We start from the raw sequence: 18932 nt of genomic DNA, 5'->3' as shown, positions 1-18932 counted from the left end.
CCACTGAGAAATTGAATTCAGTTTGAAACAAAACAGCACGGCTAGAGATATTCTCTGTATGATGTTCACAGAGCTTTTGTGTGAAATACGTGGTTGAGTTCAATTTATCCATGCTTGAATTCGGAAAGGTGAACGAAATAATATAAATTAGCAAATCCCCAACATCTATAAGGCTAACTGCAGACAAAAGCTGAAATTTCGTAGTTTTTTCCTGATCCTTGTAAACCCTTCCGCCCAAAGTACATGATTTCTTTTCACCATTAAGGACTAACCAATAACATAGATAAAGAAACTAAAAGCATAAAGCTGCTAGCGAGTGACTTCATGACTTTTGATAATACTTGTTCAATCAAACTTTAAATATTGGACAGATATAATACACGCAGGACGCAGCAAACCTGTATGCGAACTTTCACTTGCCATTGGCTGGTTATCAGCAAGAATCAGTACAAACATTGTAAAATGGGAATATAGGGCAGAAAAAAGTTGCTGATAGAGAGAAGAAACACAGAACTATGAGATGATGATTACAAGGCAAAGCACACTCGAGGATTTCATTCTGATCAGATTTTACCGAAAACTAGCACAGTTGTATCGACTCTGATTGATGCACTCCTCCCAAGAATTTCCAAAGGTTTGAATGAAACTCTACAAATCTGGACGCAAAAATCACTAAACTCCATCACAAGTTCAAAAGCTGAAGAAGTGATTTTAAACGAAGAATAAAAAATTTAAAACTTACCACGGGTTCATGAAACATGTAGATAGGTTCATGGTGCCTATTGCACAGAAGTTGGAGCGTCCACTAACGGCCCCATTAGTATCCCACTCTGGAGTGGAATAGGGTAGCAAGGGGCACACATTGTTGTAGAAACTGGCATCCCTAGGGATCACAAGGTTTTGACTTTGGTTTTGATTTTGGTGATGAGAAGCCATCATAGATGACGGCTTCATGTTCCTTTTAATCATAATAGATTCCTCAATGACGTCAAATCCATCTCTTGGTGCTTCGTTATGAATGAGAAAAGGGTTATAAGGCTGAACCCATCTCCCGCAGGGTTCAGGTTCTGGCAGAATGGATGACCTCAATTGGTGCAGCATTTGAGTGTTTGCAGTTGCAGAGCACCTTTCATCAAAGTCTTGCTGCACCCTTCTATTGCTGCACATTTTGTAACAAGTCCTTTCTCTAGCTCTTGCTCTTGCCCTCTCCCTTGACTCCTTTTTGGTCTGAACACAAGCATCATCCTTCTGTGCCCATTTTGACTTCCTCCCTTTGGAACCATCAACCCCACTACCCGCCAATGATTTGTTGTTATTTGAATCCACAGAAGCGTCGAGGGAACACTTGTCACCCCCACTAATACTGCCGCTATGCTTACTTTGGGCTAGTTCTTTGATCGCATTCTCAGACTTTGTGAAAAGCCACTCAAGGGTGTTACTTGGTTTGTCAAACTCTAACATGTCCTGAAGATCAAAGAACTTGCGGGCTATTTCGCTTGATAATCTCACCCTGCGGTCCCTCAAACCCTGAGATGTGTGAATCTTACTGTGCCTGTCTTTCTTTGCTATGGCTGGTTTCTGGGTCAGAAAATTGGACATGCTACCATAGTTGGAACCATAGTTAGTGTTTGCATCCTGTTCAAGCATGGCAGTGCAGTCAGCAACTGCAAAATTGGCAACAGTTTCTTCAGGGAATGGAGGATCATGTGTGATGGGTGTGAAAGGAACGAGAAGAGGGTCCTCAAAAAGGGTGTTGGTTGCAAAATCATTTTCAGGATCAATGAGAAAAGGAAGGATAGGGTAAGAAGATGAAGGAAAGTTTGGAAAAAGGTTGGAGTCATATGTGGAAGAGAACATCTGCAGATTGGAACCAATTTCAGTGGGTGAAAACCCTAGCTATTGTGCAATGAGTAAAAAGATCACAATTATAACACAGAGGTAGCTTCTCTGCTCCTACTTAACGGTCCAAGTACAGTCCTACTACTCTTATATAATCATTTTCTGAGATTCCCCATCTCTATCTTTGAAAGGAGACTAGCCACTAGTGCTAAGTACTATCATGACAATTAAAAACATTATTTATTTATTTTTAAGGAGAAGTGGGTGTTGTTGAGGAAAATGAGGACAACGGAAAAGGGAGATTTAGTTTACGCCAATCAAGTACTTTGAACATAGTTTCATTTATTTTGTGAATACAACTGTATTATTACCAATCTGGGTTAGGGCAGATGGAGAAAATATGGCTCAGCCAACACCACAGCACATTGCTCAAAAGGACACAAATAATTTCTTGATTGTGCCGTATTATAAAACATCTATTCGCCACCTGTTCATTTCATCAATCTTCTAATCAATGTCTTAAGTTTGCATCTCATAAATAAACAAAAATAATAATTAACTGAACTTTTTTACACTGATTATTACTGTCATGATTATATTAATGTCATGATAACCCAAAAATAACACTTATCCACAATGTTGCACAAAAAAATTAAGCTACACACATAAGAAAAGTATACATTAAAGGCGAATTGAATACTACATGAAAGATAGCAAAGAATGCGAGAAAGAGTTGTATATGGAAAAACTTGAAGAAGAGAAAGTGGTTACTGGGGAATAGTTTGGTTTAGCTTTGATATTAGGTGGTTCGTTGAAGTTTTAAAGGTAGTTTTGAAAAGGTGAATATAACCCTAACATTGTGGATCTCGTTTTGATGGGTTTTATCCGAAAGGTAATGAAGTTTTTGAAGTTGAGCCGTACAGGAAGTGTAAAGGTAGGTGAGAGGTTGTAATAGCTTCTCAGCTGTTTCTTCCGTAAAAACTCAACCGCAAATATACAAACTATTGAGGAAAAATACGATAACATTTTCATTTTCTGAAAAAGCTGAAAACAGTACAAATTGACTAAAAACTTGGCGTTCTTTTTGAAAGCGCCCACATAACTTTATTTCAATCCCGAAGAAAGCTCATTCATCTCTGACAGCTATTGCAACTTCCATGGATACATACTACTCCCTTTATTTTTAAATTTTAGATAATATTAAGTATGTTTGGATTGAGGACGGGAGAGAGTGAATTTGTGAGGATTAGAAAGATGTGTGAGGATATATGATATTGTTTGGATTGACTGATGATAGAGTGAATTTGTGAGGATGATTTATTGTAAGTTTACAAATATATCATTGTTATTAAAAAATAAATGAATTATGATTTTTTTTTAGGTTTGAATTAATTAAATGTTTTTAATATATAATATTAATACTTATTTATATTTTTTAATAAAAAATATAATAAAAAATATTTTTGTGTTAAATTTGAATAAATTTATTAAATACATTAAAATACAAAACCCTTGAAAAAAACACAAAAAATACTCCCTCCCTCCTCTCCCTCCTCCTCTCTCATGGAAATTATACTATTTGGTATATGGATACGTACGTGCTTAAAAATGACATTTATTTTTTTAGATATTATAATTTTATATATATAAACTAAAAAAAATCGTTAAATAGAAATTAATTTAAAAAATAATAATTAATCACTATATTGATTAAATTAGATATTATTTTAGAGAAAAAAGTTATGAATATATAAAATAAATTTTATTATTAATAAAATTTATAAAATAGTTTCTAAATTGGTCGCCTTGACAAAATTGTCCTTCACAATTTCTCAACTAAACTTTAAGAAGTCAAAGTTGTAGCCGTCCGGACCAGGGCTTTTCGACCCCTCACATGCCCATATATAGCCTCCTTGATTTCCTCCTCAGAAAACTTTCTCGTAAGCATGACATTATCTTCCTATCTTCCTCTGATATGTTATTGATCCGAATATCATCCAATTTCACCTGAATGTTTTTCCCCTCCCTGAATCTCATCTCGAAAAATTCTTTTATTTTCCTCTTTATCGTCTCTGGTTCCTCCACCCAATCACCATTTTCAAGAATTCCATTCAGACCATTTTTACTTCTTCTCCATTTGGTTACTGCGAGAAAGTATTTAGTGTTCATATCACCTTGCTTCAACCACTTACACTTTGCCTTTTGATAAGCAACCGCCTCCTGTTTAATTCTGCCTTTACTTAATTCTGCCAAAATGTTCTTTCTTTCTAACCTTTCGTTGATGCTTAGATCATTTACATCGTCTTTTACATCCAGCTCTTGCACTCTCTTATTCATCTCCTCGACTTGTTAGTTCACATTTCCAAACTCCTCTTTATTTCATATTTTAATATCTGATTTTAACCTTTTCAACTTTTCTTTCAAAGTGATCAACGTAGCTATTCCATTTTGACCTAATAAAGTCCTTGAATCTTACATCTTGTTGCCGAATGTCTAAAGTTTTAAAAGGCCTAGGGCCCCAATCTACTTCCACTCACATTCTTCATAATCTATGTTATGCTGCTTTGAGTTGGCTTCAGGACTAAAAGTCAATTTTTCAAAAATCCGATTGGGAGGGGTGGGCATAAGACAACCCCAATTGCGGATGTACGCGTCTATCTTAATTGTGAGGTTATGAAGGTTCCTTTCGCATACCTGGGTATGGAGGTGGGCGATAACCACCGAAGAACTAATTTCTGGGGCAAAGTCATTGAAAAGATAAGCAAAAGATTGGACAGGTGGAAAGGGAAATTTCTATCAATGGCGGGGAGAATATGTTTGCTCAAATCTATTTTTTCGTTAATACTCCTGTTTTATATGTCGTTCTATAAGATACCAAAGTTAGTGGTAGATACAATTAAGAAGATACAGAGAAATTTTCTATGGGGCTGGGGGAAGGAAGGTAAGAAGATAGCATGGGTGGCATGGGAAAAGGTGTGCGAATCTAGAGAGGCGGGTGGACTAGGTATTAAAGATATAAGAACATTTAACGAGACGTTATTGGGGAAATGGATTTGGCGAATGCAGTCAGAGGAGGGAGGTTTGTGGAGGGAAGTGTTAGATTCAAAGTATGGTGGGTGGAGAGAACTAAGAAGAGCAGTCAGCAGTTATAAGGAGTCAAATTGGTGGAAAGATTTAAAGAAAGTGTGGTTGTCAAAAGAATGGGGGAATTGCTTCGAAGATGAAATTTCGTGGAAGTTGGGGGATGGCAAATATATAAGGTTTTGGGAAGACAAGTGGTTAGACAATAAGGTCTTAAGAGTAAAATTTCTGAGGCTATTTTCCATTGCCAATGAAAAATCTGCTAGCCTTTCACAAGTAAGTTTTTGGAATAACGACACTTGGTATTGGAAAGTGGCATGTAGAAGTAATCTTTTCGAGTGGGAAATCGGTGAGGAAAACCAACTCACATCGTGTTATATAACAAAACCTTATTAAAAGGGTCCAAGGATCAGTGGATATGGAAGGCGGCTGAAAAACTATCTTATACGATTAACTCGGCTTATAATTGTTTAAGAACAAGGGACGAAGGAGCTAATAGTACATTGTATGAGGCTCTTTGGAGCATCAAGGCGTTACCTTCAGCATTAACAACTGCCTGGAGAGTTTTGAATGACAGACTTCCGACGCGTGCTAATTTGGAGAGAAAAGGGTTAATCCTGGAAAGCAATATGTGTGTTATTTGTGGGAAAGATGAGTGGAATTCATGTATTCTTCGAATGTAGAGTAGCCTGGAGAATATGATGCCTCTGTAGTGAATGGGTGGGGGAACAAACAGTGGTTCATAGGGAAGGCAAATCCCATTTCCTACAGTTTAATATGAATTGGGCTACACAAAAGATAAACAGATCTTGGAGGTGTGTTTGGATTGCAGTGGTCGGAGAAATTATGAAATCTTCATTTTGGCTCAACTAAAGGCGTGAACATGGCTTACCAGCAAAGAGAATCTATTTGAATTTACATACGCCCACTGGTGCATAAATCTTACGAAATTGAAATCTATCCGGAAGAGATGATGAAGAAGGAGGGGTTTGTTTTAATAGGAAGAAGTCTCGTAAATTAAAGTTGTAAACTATTTTTAATTTTATTGTCGTGATGTTTCTGAGATTAATGTTATTAAAGCTCTTAGAGAGCTAGTTGTTAGTTGTTTGCAGGTCCAACTGAAGTCACGACAAAGACGATTCAAAGCTTGGTTATGGTTAAAAGATTTGATGAATGTTTTTCATGTTGGGTTCCCTGATTGGATTCTTTATCATGTTATATGTTTGAAATTAAAAGGGTATTATTAGGGTGAGGTTAGGTGCTAGATGGGATCCTTTGTTTTTTCGTTATCTTCATATGTATCTTGATTACCTATTATGTGCATTAGCTATTGGTTAAAATTGTATATCTATGTCTATTGGTTGGAAAAGTCTTATGGTAGGATGCAGGGACAATGATTCTCTTTGTGGTGGAGTCATATATACGTTACAAGAAGGGCGCTGAGGAAGGGACAAGGAAAATGATGGTATATAAGTGATTTATTAAGCAGAAAAGGGTTCTGGGTTATTTATTGCAGCAGCAAACAGGACAAAGGTTTGTTGAGTGGTCTGCTAGGCAAAAATCTGACCTGTAAGCCCATGTCCAAATGCTGTCAATGCTGGTCAACATTTTGCAGTTTTGGTAGATGCATGTTTTGTGTGGTTAGTTGACCAGCTCTTGGAGCTTAAAAGATGAGGATGTGCGGAGATTTTTGTAGCTCTTGGGAGTAGACTGGCAGCAGAGGTCGTGCCTCACTTTGGCAATAAAATATAGTGCACAAGGTTGTAGGTTTGGTATTGCTGCAATGGATAGGGAGCTAGCTAGACTTCAAGTTTTTAGATTGTTAAAATTCCAGTGGCTAGATAGCCATCAAGTTTTTAGTTTGCTGGTTTTTGTAAAACCAGGACTGTTTAAATAGTTTAAGATTCTTGAGTTAAGTGGTGTGTCACTTAATCTTACTTTGCTTTGTTGATTGCTTGAACTAGGAGTATCTTATGTATAAGGGTTGGGACACGCCTAAAGTGTTTCATTTTATTTTATTAATTCATTGTTGATAAAAAAAAAGCTAACCATATTTTAGTTATCAATTAATTTAGATTCTAATGTAGCTAATTATTAAATACTAATTTAGAAACAAATTTAGAAATTTTATTAATAATAAAAATTACTAAGATATCAATAATTTTTTTCTCTAAAATAATATCTGATTTAAACTAATTATTTTATTTATAAAAATAATTTTTATTTAATAATTTTATTGTGAAATCATTTTAATTAAAATATTAACAGGGACTTAAGACTTTTGAATGGTGTAGAATGTTTTGTATTATTATATTTTTTTTACTGGAGAATAATTTGGGTGGTGTGGAATCTTTGTCATGCGTGGTTGGATATTTTGTCAATTACTCCTCTTCACGCATACTCTCATTTTCTGTAGTTCAGGTAGAGTAATGCTCCAGAGTCGATCAATTTAGGAATGAGTTTTGTTTGCATTGTAGTGGTTAGTGAAATTTGAAATCATAGAAATAAGATAATTTTTAAAGGTGGAGTTTTGGATTCGTCTGAGATATTTTTTTTGACTCAATTGAAGGTATGGTCTTGGATAATTTCTAATTTTCCTTCTGCTTGTTTTTCTTTTTCTGATTGGTGTCTTGATCCTTTAATTTGTTTTTATTCATTTTAGTTTCTTGACGGTAGGAGTTTTTGGCAGGGTTGTATTTAGAGTAGTTGTAGTTATTTGGAAGGTTTGGTGTTGTTAGGAGGTTCTTTGTATATGGGTTGGATTACCTTAAGTGGTTCATATGTATATATTATTTATTCCTGATAAAAAAAAATATCATAATTTTTTTTACTGAAAAACTAAATTATATCAAAAAAATAATTTGCAAATTGAATATTTTACTACAAAATAATTAATGAGGAGGAAGCCCTGAGGTTGCATGTCGAACTAGGAATACCAATTAGAATCAAGGTTGTACTTTACTGTATCTCTTATGCCCTTCATAATTTTATACCAAATTTAATTTTAATCAAATTAATCATTGAATTACAATTATATTATTATTATTATGTGTGCCAAATTTTATAAAAAAGAAAAAATAATATTATAATCAAAATTATTCATATTTATGTTTATTTTAAGAGAAACGACACTTATTTTGACGAGACTATGCAAAATTACACGTACACCTTTTTTTTAGTTTTAAAATCGGTATTCATTCTTTTAAATTTTAAATAAAATGATAATTATATTCTCTTTAATTTTCAAAATACACAAACATCCTTTATGTTTTTAATAAAAAAAAGACACTCATTTATCTTATATTTTTAATAATTAAAATGATGCTTACATCTCTTATTTTATTTAAAATTAACATATTAACTAAAACTTAAATAAAGTATTATAAATGCTTTACTTTTATATTTTAAAATTCCAATTTTTAATTTTCATAAGTTTTAAGTAAATTTTAGCTAATGTATTATTTTTAAATAAAATAAGGAAATAAGGAAGGTAAGTGATAACACTTTATTTAAAAAATAAGGAAAATAAATGTAATTTAATTAAAATCATAAAAAAAATTATCAGCAAAGAATTAAGAATTAATGAAATTGAAAAGAGAACACTTTACCAGTTTTCCAATCCTTATAAAAAAAAAAAAAAAAACCTCCTTCATTTCCATGTAATTGACCTTACATTTTACGTCAGCCCCATATAATTGACCTCACATAAAAGTTGGGAGCCTTTTACACATCATAAGGGATGTTGTTGTCTTCTGAAAATTAGAGATTTGATTCTCATTATATTTAAAATTTAAGAAAGGTGTCTATTTTAGAATTAGAGGGAGTATGATTAGTGTAATTTAACATGATCGCAAGTGTAGGTTCTCTAATTTTTTTATATTTTAAAATTTTATTTTTGTATATCCTTTAATTAAATTTTACCTAATATATATATATATATATATATATATATATATAATCAATTAGATGAGTGATAATTTATTAAAAACATGAAAAATGAGTATTTATTAAAAATATAAGGGAGATGAATGTCTTTTAAATTTTAGAAAGTTTTAATTTTCATTAATTAAAAACCTAAGAAATGTGGGTTTCTATTTTTAAAATTAAAATAATGTAAATATATTTTAATATATATATATATAACCTTTAAATGTAATTTCTCCATTATTTTAAGAAATAAATTTTACACCAATTTCTATTATATCTTAAGAGAAATATGTTATTACATGAAAACAGGAATGATTAATATCTACCATTAAATTATAATGAAATACTGATCTAATAATTTATTAAATACAATATTTAATAGTTAAACTTTAATTATTATATTTTAAAATATCTTAATTAATTAATTATTTTAATTTTTTTTATCTTATTATTATAAACGTAGTTATTGATGGTCGTAATGAAAAGAATGACGATCATAATAATAAATATAGATTAATGATATTTAAAAAAAAATGTATTATTATTATGTATATATATGTACAGAGAAAATGTATTATTACTTTGAGTTGTATGATATTTGATGACATGGATGTTTCCCGTTCAAACATAAGCGCATGTTAAATTGTTTTATTCTTTATACATACAATGGTTGCAAATGAGATTACGTGTCTATATATATATATATATATATATATATATAAATCCCTTCAGATATTAATTTTTGTTTAGTCTCTTATTTAGTTAATATTTTTTATCAGCAAGACAAAATAAATAAAAATATAATTTTAGGGTTAGTTTACCTCTTATACATAACAAAACTAATATCATCTTTCTTTAGAGCTTGTCAAAAACTTCCTACTAGACAAACGACCACCAAACCAAACTAAAGATTCCAAAAAAACAAACTAACACCTCAATCGAATCCTACTCAAAAAAAATCTTGAGATTCAAAGTCTTCTCATAAAAACATACAAATCAGAGAGTCAAAACATCAATCAAAATAAGAAAAGAAAACATTTACAATTTTAGATGTAACCCAAGATCATAACCAAGATAAAATTTTTAGAATGATCAATTACTTCAAACACATCCCCAAACAGAGATGACATTAACAGGTACTTTAAAATATTAAAAATTAAAAAATGTGAAATATAGAGACTAATTATTTTTAGTCTCTAAATTTGGTTATTATTTAATATTATATATATTTACATTATTTCTAGTTTATGGAACATAAATAAATAAATAAAAACTTATATATTTTAGAATAAAACATATGCCCTTAATCTAAATTTAATAATCTCATATAACAAGTTTCAATTATTATAATATAAAGAATTGTAATAAAAATATTATATACAAATTACTCTACAACGATAAGCTATAAATACAATAAGAAAACAAAGAGAAAGATATCAACACTACTAATATAATCATTAGTTACTAAAAAGCTTGTATAGTCTAGATTAACAAAACAAGCATAAATGTTATAAAGAAGTCTGTATAATCTAGATTAAAAAAAAAGCATAAATGTGCAAAAGAAAATTAGAAAAAAAAGGAAATGAATCCTATGAAGAAAAATATAATAATTATGATGACATGTTATTTTGACCTCAAGTTAGTTGAGATTGCATTGGTCACTTTGAAGTTGAAAACTTTGTCACGATTTTGTCATTAAAAGGTATCTCCAAGGGTTGAGAGAGGAATGTGTATTTAAATTGCCATTGACTTCGACTCTTAAGCAATGTGAGGGTTTTTTTGACCATGATGGGGTTTTTTTTTTTTGTTTTTACCAAAATGGGGTCCATTTAAAAAAAATTACAAATTTAGGCAAGTCGTGCCGAATTGGCACGACTTCATTCTGCTCTGTCATACTAAAGTCGTGCCAAGTTGGCACGACTTCTGCCCCGTCATATTGAAGTCGTGCCAAGTCGTGCCAACTTGGCACGACTTCTGCCTTGTCATACAGAAGTCGTGCCAAGTTGGCACGACTTCTGCCACGTCATATTTTTTTTTTAATTTTATTTTTTATATATTGGATAGTAAGTTATGTAATGTTAAAAATTAATTTGATACATAATTTTCTAAGAGTGTTAGTTTTAAGGAACAAAAAATTGGATAATCGTGTATGGATCATGTTTGACGGTAATGTAATACAATAAATTGATTATTTAATTAATTAAAAAATGAAGAAAATTGTTATTGAATTTGGAAATAAATAGATAAATGAAAAATTATTATATTTGGAAAATAAATAGAGAATTATTGTTGTGAATTTGCTAAATAAATAGCTTGAAAAGTAATGATTTTACAGAACTGTAATGATGAGAAGAAATTAACTTTTAACATTACATAACTTACTACCCAATATATAAACAATAAAATTAAAAATAAAATAAAAAAATTATGACGTGGCAGAAGTCGTGCCAAGTTGGCACGACTTCAGTATGACAGACAGAAGTCGTACAAAGTTGGCACGGCTTTAGTATGACATGACAGAAGTCATGCCTAATTGAGACGATTTCTGCATATGAAGTCGTCCCAATTAGGCACGATTTGCCTAAATTTGTAATTTTTTTTAAACGGACCCCATTTTGGTAAAAACCAAAAAAAATAACCCCTTCATGGTCAAAAAACCCAATGTGAGACTATTAAGCGTAGCCCTTCCAATCGAGGACTAAGGGAATGAGGGTTCGTCCTTTTTTTTATTAGCAAGAAAAGAATGATTAATGAAGGTATTTCAAGGATACCTCAACCCTTATACAAGAAACATTTTTCCATTCTTACAGATAACGTCAATGTTATGACCTCAAGTATGTTGAGAATTGAAACGAGGTTCCAAAAACGAGTCATGGTTCCCTTCATTCTAGATTGAGGACTTGTTCTGATACGCCCAATAGTCCTATATCACTTAATTCTTTAATGGCATTTTAAATACACATTCATATCTTAACTCTCTTAAGTCACCTCAAACACTTAGGTCAAAACACGTGTATATGCTAATTTTGAATTACTCATCCTTGATATTCATACTCTTGTATATGGATTACAACATATTATGTGTTTCTTATTTATTTTATTCTTTTAAGTTCATAAGAAAAACGTTATTATATTGTCCACCTTATGAAGTTATGTACTTGGAAAAAAGTCCTAATGAACGAGAGGTAATTTTTAGGTCTTTTCTTTATTTACTTGTAGTTAAAAACGACAATAAAAAATATTTAAAAGTTTTAAATCTGATGAGAAGATTAAGAAATGATAATAAAAAATAACTTGTGTATTTCTATGTATTAGGAATAATATAATGTGCTCGATTTATAATCACGATTATTGAAAATCTTAAAAAGTTTATTAAATAATGACGGTTATAATCCAAAAGTTAGAGGAAATAAATATAAACATATTAGGCCTTTTTATTGTATTGATGGTTCTGCTGTCACATGGTCTAATGTTTGTCAAAAGAATCTTGTACTCTGTTTAACCCTCTTTTAAGACCGCTACTTAGACTTTAAGTTGAAGTAAAAAAATTTAGATGTTAAACATGTTTAATTATGATATGCTTTCTTGTAACTTCTAAAATAGAAATATTGTAAGTTGGCTTCAACAAAATCGCAGAAAAGTTTAGGTGAGTTTTTTTTTATAAAATTAAATGGCACATTTGATAAATACTTCAACTCATACATAAAACATGAAAGGTTAGAAGTCTCCGAAGCAACAAGTTTCTGTATAATCCTAAGAAAAAGATATTTCCAAAATCTCCATACATCTAAAAAAAAAAAAATCTCTTCCTATATTTGTTATATTTATTAAGAAGTGGATTTTAAGACATATTTTGCTCACGTCGAGAGTGACTCTTATAAGATATTAAGAAGTGAACTTTAAGTCTAACTCAATTTTATAAAATCAACTTATAAGGTAAGATTTGTATCACTTATATATTATGAAATGTCCTTATCTCTGATCGATGTGGGATCTCCAATAGTATTCCTGTACAAATCTATACACAACAACTTGATGGCTTCTTCAAACACCTTAGATATCACAGATATCACGCCATCAGGCCAAGAACACTGCCTCTAACAGATAGTTAGGAGAGTTGATGCTTGGTTGAGTGATAATTGCTTGTCCAAAGCTTAGTAATGCAATCCATTATTCTGTTATCCAATTGACCGCAGTAAGCAGGAAAGTGCTGGTATGCTACTGTTATGTGGGGGATCTGTCATAATAAGCAACAAATGTGTTATGTCATTCCTATGGGGGTGATGGAAATGGTTAATGTGTAGGTTATAAGACTGACATCACATTCATCTAGATTGGTTGGGAAAGAGTTGTACTTGATCTTATTCTACCTATCAATGGTGTAGGATATTTTTTTTTATCATCAAAGAATGTAGGATATTAGTTGCTTATGTGCTTTTTTTAGTCTTTGTTAACTTGTAATCTGTCTTCATGGTAATTCCCTGTACATATTCATTCAATAATATATAATTTCTTTGAAGAAAAAATAAAAATTAAAACAAAATAAAATAATTCAATTCTCTTTTAATTTTTATACACAATACATGAAAATTAATTAGGATTTCATAATAAAAATTTAAGTATTTCATACAATAAATTAAAAATTTAAGATATCATAACAACTCATTACTCAATCATCATCAACTCTAAGTTTTTAGATTTTATTATTTTTATTTATCAACCTTATTTGATTATAATATTAAAAAAACTAAATTTAAAGTTTAGACCTTTGAGAAAAAAAAACAATATACAGTACAAAACTCGGTGTCCATTTCACACACAATATTTATAACAAGATCCAAAACAATTCTCATATACTAACACACTATAGTTTAACTGAATACTTGACCAAATATGTGGGTAATACTGTATTGTGTTATTGTCATATGAGTATACACCAATACGTGAGTAATACATCTGTTTGGTTCCCAAGATGGACAATCCGCAGGTTCCCAAGATGGACAATCCGCAGCAGCTAAGCGACTTCAGACCTATTTCTTTGGTAGGTTGTTTATACAAAATTGTCTCGAAGGTTTTGTCTCTCCGGTTGAAGAAGGTGATGAGTAAGTTGATTGATCCCAAGCAATCAACTTTCTTGGAAGGAAGGGGCATATTGGATAGTGTCCTCGTGGCAAATGAGGTTTTAGAGGAGGTGAAGCGAAGGAAGAAGAGTTGTGTTTATTTTAAAGTTGATTACGAGAAGGTCTATGACTCTGTAAGCTGGGAGTTCTTATTCTACATGCTTGGAAGGCTAGGCTTCTGCGAAAAATGGATCAGATGGATTAAATCTTGTTTGGTTTCTTCCTCTGTGTCGGTGCTTGTAAATGGGAGTCCTACCTCAGAATTTTGTCCAAAGAGGGGTCTTCGTCAAGGTGACCCTCTTGCGCCTTTCTTGTTTCTCATTGTAGCAGAAGGATTGGCAGGTGTGGTAAGGATAGCTGTAGAGAAGAATTTGGTGGAAAGTCTGGAGGTTGGGGCACAAAAGGTTAAGGTGAACATGCTTCAATATGCAGATGATACTCTGTTTTTATGTGAAGCAAATTTTAAATCGGTCTGCAATCTGAAGGTTATTCTGCACTGTTTTGAATTAGCCTCTGGTTTGAAGGTTAATTTTTCAAAAAGTAGAATTGGAGGGGTGGGGGTTGATCATACTGTGATTCAGCAGTATGCTGCAATCCTTAATTGTGAAATGATGAAAACTCCCTTCAAATATCTGGGGTTGCTCGTGGGGGAGTCACAAGCGAGTCTCATTTTGGGATGGTGTATTAGAAAGAGTTAAGAGCAAGTTGGGTAGATGGAAAGGCAGATTTCTCTCGTTGGTAGGGAGAGTGTGTCTTATTAAGTCGGTGCTTTCTGCCATTCCGTTGTTTTATTTATCCATGTACAAACTGCCTCTTGTTGTGTTAAAGGATTTTGAAAAGGTACAGAGAAGGTTTTTGTGGGGATGGGGAGATGAAGGAAGGAAAGTAGCGTGGGTCTCGTGGAGAAAGGTGTGCGAGCCTAGAGAAGCTAGTGGTCTTGGAATTCTGAATTTAAGGTTTTTCAATGTAGCACTGCTGGGAAAGTGGATTTGGCGTCTGGAGACTGAGAAGGATGATTTGTGAAAAGAAATTCTTGAATCTAAATACGGAGGCTGGAGAAATTTGCAAGAACAAAGGAGTAATGCTAAGGATTCCAGCTGGTAGAGAGACTTGAAGGGGGTTTGGGGATGGAGGATTGGGGTAAATCCTTTGAGAATTATTGCGAGTGGAGAGTGGGAGACGGGAAAGATATTTTGTTTTGGAAAGATGTTTGGGTGGGCAACAAAGATTTGAAAAGTAAATTCCCAAGATTGTTCTCTTTGTGTGGTAATAAAGAAGGTAGTTTACAGTCTTGTGGGGAGTGGGTTAATGATAGATGGAAGTGGAAGTTAATTTGGAGGAGAGGTCTGTTTGATCGGGAAATATGCTAGGAAGTCCAGCTGTTACAAGAAGTGCATGGAAAAACCCCTATCTTGAATTCTGCAGATAGTCGAGTTTGGAAGGCTGGTAAGGATAGTGGTTTCTTGGTAAAATCTGCCTATGATATTTTAAGAGGTCTTGTTGAGGGAAAAAGTGTGTTTGTCTGCTTTGCCCTCAACACAGATTATCGCTTGGAGGGTGTTGATTAATTCGATTGCCACAAAAGCTAACTTGGAGAGGCGTGGGGTTTTGGTGGATAGTAGTTTTTGCAGGATGGCTGTGGAGTCGACAAAACACATGTTTTTTTTGTAGTTAGTGAATTATGGAAGCACAGGAATAAACATATTTTCCAAAGAGGGTGATCGATCCTTCGGAAGTGTTCACTTTGGCACAATTAAAGACTTGGTCTTAGGTAACTTCTAAAACTGTTTCTGCTAGTTTTACTTACTCTAAGTGGTGCATTGATCCTAGAGCTTGTATGTTTTCAATAAAGTGAGCTTTTATAAGAGTTATTCCTTCGGTTGGGTTGTTTGTTGTTCTAAGCTTCTGTTGTTCTTTTTGCCCCTTGTTGTGGTGGCAAAGAGATGGTATTGAATTTGGTTTTGAGTTTGTACGGGTTAAATTTGAATTTGTACGGGTTAGATTTGAATTTGTACGAGTTAGTTTTGAATTTGTACGGATTAGTCTTGAAAGGGTATGGACTGTACGAGTTTTTAGTGGTAGATTTGTTTGTCTCTCTATTTGTTGGTTTGGGAGAGTAGAGAAATTGTCTCATATTTTTTAAGTATGTATAAGGGTTGAACCACCCTTAAGTGGTTCCTGTTATTCAATTTTTTTACTGATAAAAAAAAAAACGTGAGTAATACATATATTGTTAAAGAAAATTAAATCCAAGTCATTATGAGTATACGAGTATACATATAAACGTTGCGAATATATTATGATAATTATTCTTATTATGGTTATTGTTATTATTATTTTTATGATAATTTCTTGTGTGATTATTATTATTAATTTTATTATTATTATTGATAATAATAGTAATAATAATTTTAATAAAATTAATAAAATATTATTATTATTAACATTATTATTAATAAAAAATCAATCTATGTTCATAAGTTATGCTTGTAAAAGTGTTGACTTTTTAAAAAAAATTTAGACACACTAATATACATGTGGACAACTTGAATGTTGCCTAAAATAATAAATATTGTAGTGATATTTATATGAGAAAACGATTTATAACTCATTACACATATACCATGATATAAAAAAGAATTAATATATATAACTTAAACTCATTAACTTCTAATTAAACCAATTTAGCATGATAAATGGATGATAAGCCAACCTATTTGTTTGAGTGTGGAAAAAAAACTAGCAAGAATTAAGAAGTGAATTATATGAACATTTGTAAATGTTAGCTACTCATATATGTTAAAATATATTTGTAAAAAATATTTAAAATTATAAAAGGTAAACAAAAAAGTTATAAAAAAATATTTGAAACTGTAAAAATATATTTATTTAATTAGAAATAAATCTTGAAAATCAGAAGTTAAAGAACATCATGGGTAAATCTAAAATATAAGTAGATGTATAGTTAAAGTAATAATATATATATATATTGCGGTATTATTAATATTTTAGAATAAATAAGTCATAACTTTTTAGAAAAATAATTTAATTTCTTACAACTAATATTGTATTGTGAATTATAATAAGAAAAAGTAATTTTCTAGTATAACTAGGAGATGGAACCTACTTCATATTAGTGAATATTACAAGTTTATCTCAATATTATCATATTATAAGTTAATTTTAAGCGTAAAGTTTTATCATGAGATTTTATTTCACTTTTAGAGAGTTTTATATGCTCCATATTTTTAAAGATATTATAACAATTTTTACTTTAATTAAAAGTTTTATAAAACTCACATTCTTATAATTTTTATTTACATTTCAGTTTTTTATAATTAAAAAGTTAATATTATATATATATATATATATTAAAAATAATGTGTTTTTAAAGTTTTTTTCTCCAATATTTATTTATAAATAACAGATCTTAAATTAATTAAAAATAATACGCCAAAGTTATTTTATTAACAAAGAATAAATAAAATAAAATAAAACACTTTAAGGTATTTCAACCTTTATACAATAAATAACTAGATTCTACAAATTAATAAGTCAATCCTCAAAAATACATGAAAAAAAAATAAGCCACATCAAAAAACAAATTCAACATCCCTCCTGCAATCCTACCAAGACCTTAATAATCATTCTTCACACAAGTGAGAACAAAACAACGATACACAAGAAACACCCCCAAATAACAACCGAAAACCCACTCCAGATTACAGGACAACCAGATACACTCACCCAAAAATAGGTCAAAGAACCTACTCAACAAGAGAGCACCTTGCATACAATAAAATCCACTTTACCACCTTCTTCAAAACTATAAACTTTACCTGCACGCTAAATCGACGGGAGCCAAAATCTCTTTCCAAAGCCACAAAAATCTGCAAAACACAAAAACCTACAAAAAAAAGAAATCCAACAATGTTGTGAATATCAGTTAAATGATTATATAATGGATTAAATGCTATAAATTTTTTTATCCAAAACAAAAATAAATAAATAAGAATTACTTAAGGAGTGATCTAACTCTTGTACAGAACCGCACAAAAACGAACGACACCTCCCCTAGAGACTAGACACTAACTTCTTATTAGGACAAAAACTAGGACAAAAATACAGGCCAACAAAGATCGAAAAACAAGCTCATGAACAGACTAACACCTCAACTCATCCTTCTAAAAATTCCTAGAAATTCAAAATCTCTTCATCAAATACATACAAGCCAAAGGATCAAGGCACCAATCAGAATAAGAAAAGCAAACAAAGGCAATTTTAGAAGTAACCCAGGACCATGCCTTTAGTTGAACCAAGGTGAAAATTTCAAAATGATCAATTACTCCACCTTTAAAAATGAACTTATTCTCATGACTCCAAATCTCACCAACAACTGCAATTTAAACACTTTCCCAAACAATGTTGATGTGAGCAACAACATTTGGAAAATTTGAAATGCATAAAGTGTGGAATAAAGTCGTGGTGATCAACTGATGCCAACCCTAACCAAGCATAACACTGGTTCAAACTAGCCAAACAATTCTACAACAAAAAAAAAAGATGTCTTATTGTCTCCACTTCCACCCCGCAAAAACAACATAAATTGTTAACAATTGAAACCCCAAATCTTTTCAAATTATTCTTAGACGCAATCGAATTTACCAACACCCTCGGCTGTGAATTGAGTTGAGGGCAAAGCCTTAATCTTACACAATAATTCAAACAAAGATGAGCTTTCCCCCTCTAAAGGACCCCTTAAAATACTCTATAAGCTGATTTTACTGAGTACCCACCAATTTTGTCATTCTTCCAAATCCAACTATCAACGATTTCTGATACTAGATTTGTTCCTTGCACCACCCGAGGAAGCTGACCTTCCGGTACCTTCTCCATTCGAACAAACCCCTTCTCCAAGCAAAGTTCCATTCCCAACTACCATTAAGCCACTCCCCAAAAAAATCT

The 18932-nt window shown here is 31.8% G+C and overlaps 2 protein-coding genes across 2 annotated transcripts; one reads left to right on the top strand and one right to left on the bottom strand.

The window, feature by feature from the left end:
• Positions 1-401: 401 nt before the first annotated feature.
• Positions 402-2154, bottom strand: LOC137828252 (transcription factor DICHOTOMA-like). Its single transcript, XM_068634735.1, has 2 exons — positions 743-2154; positions 402-656 (listed from the first exon to the last, which is right to left on the bottom strand). Coding segments are annotated over exons 1-2 (1116 nt in total). The 5' UTR covers positions 1858-2154; the 3' UTR covers positions 402-655.
• Positions 2155-4695: 2541 nt separating this feature from the next.
• LOC137828007 (uncharacterized mitochondrial protein AtMg00310-like) lies at positions 4696-6493 on the top strand. The gene is made up of 3 exons (XM_068634397.1): positions 4696-5196; positions 6302-6385; positions 6437-6493. The coding sequence occupies exons 1-3, from the start codon at positions 4696-4698 to the stop codon at positions 6491-6493; spliced, it is 642 nt and encodes a 213-aa protein (XP_068490498.1).
• The last annotated feature ends 12439 nt before the right edge of the window (positions 6494-18932 follow it).

This window comes from Phaseolus vulgaris, chromosome 7, assembly GCF_000499845.2.
Source record: "Phaseolus vulgaris cultivar G19833 chromosome 7, P. vulgaris v2.0, whole genome shotgun sequence".
Taxonomy (NCBI): domain Eukaryota; kingdom Viridiplantae; phylum Streptophyta; class Magnoliopsida; order Fabales; family Fabaceae; genus Phaseolus; species Phaseolus vulgaris.
Note: the sequence above shows the minus strand (reverse complement) of the source record. Positions and strands in the feature narration are given on the sequence as shown.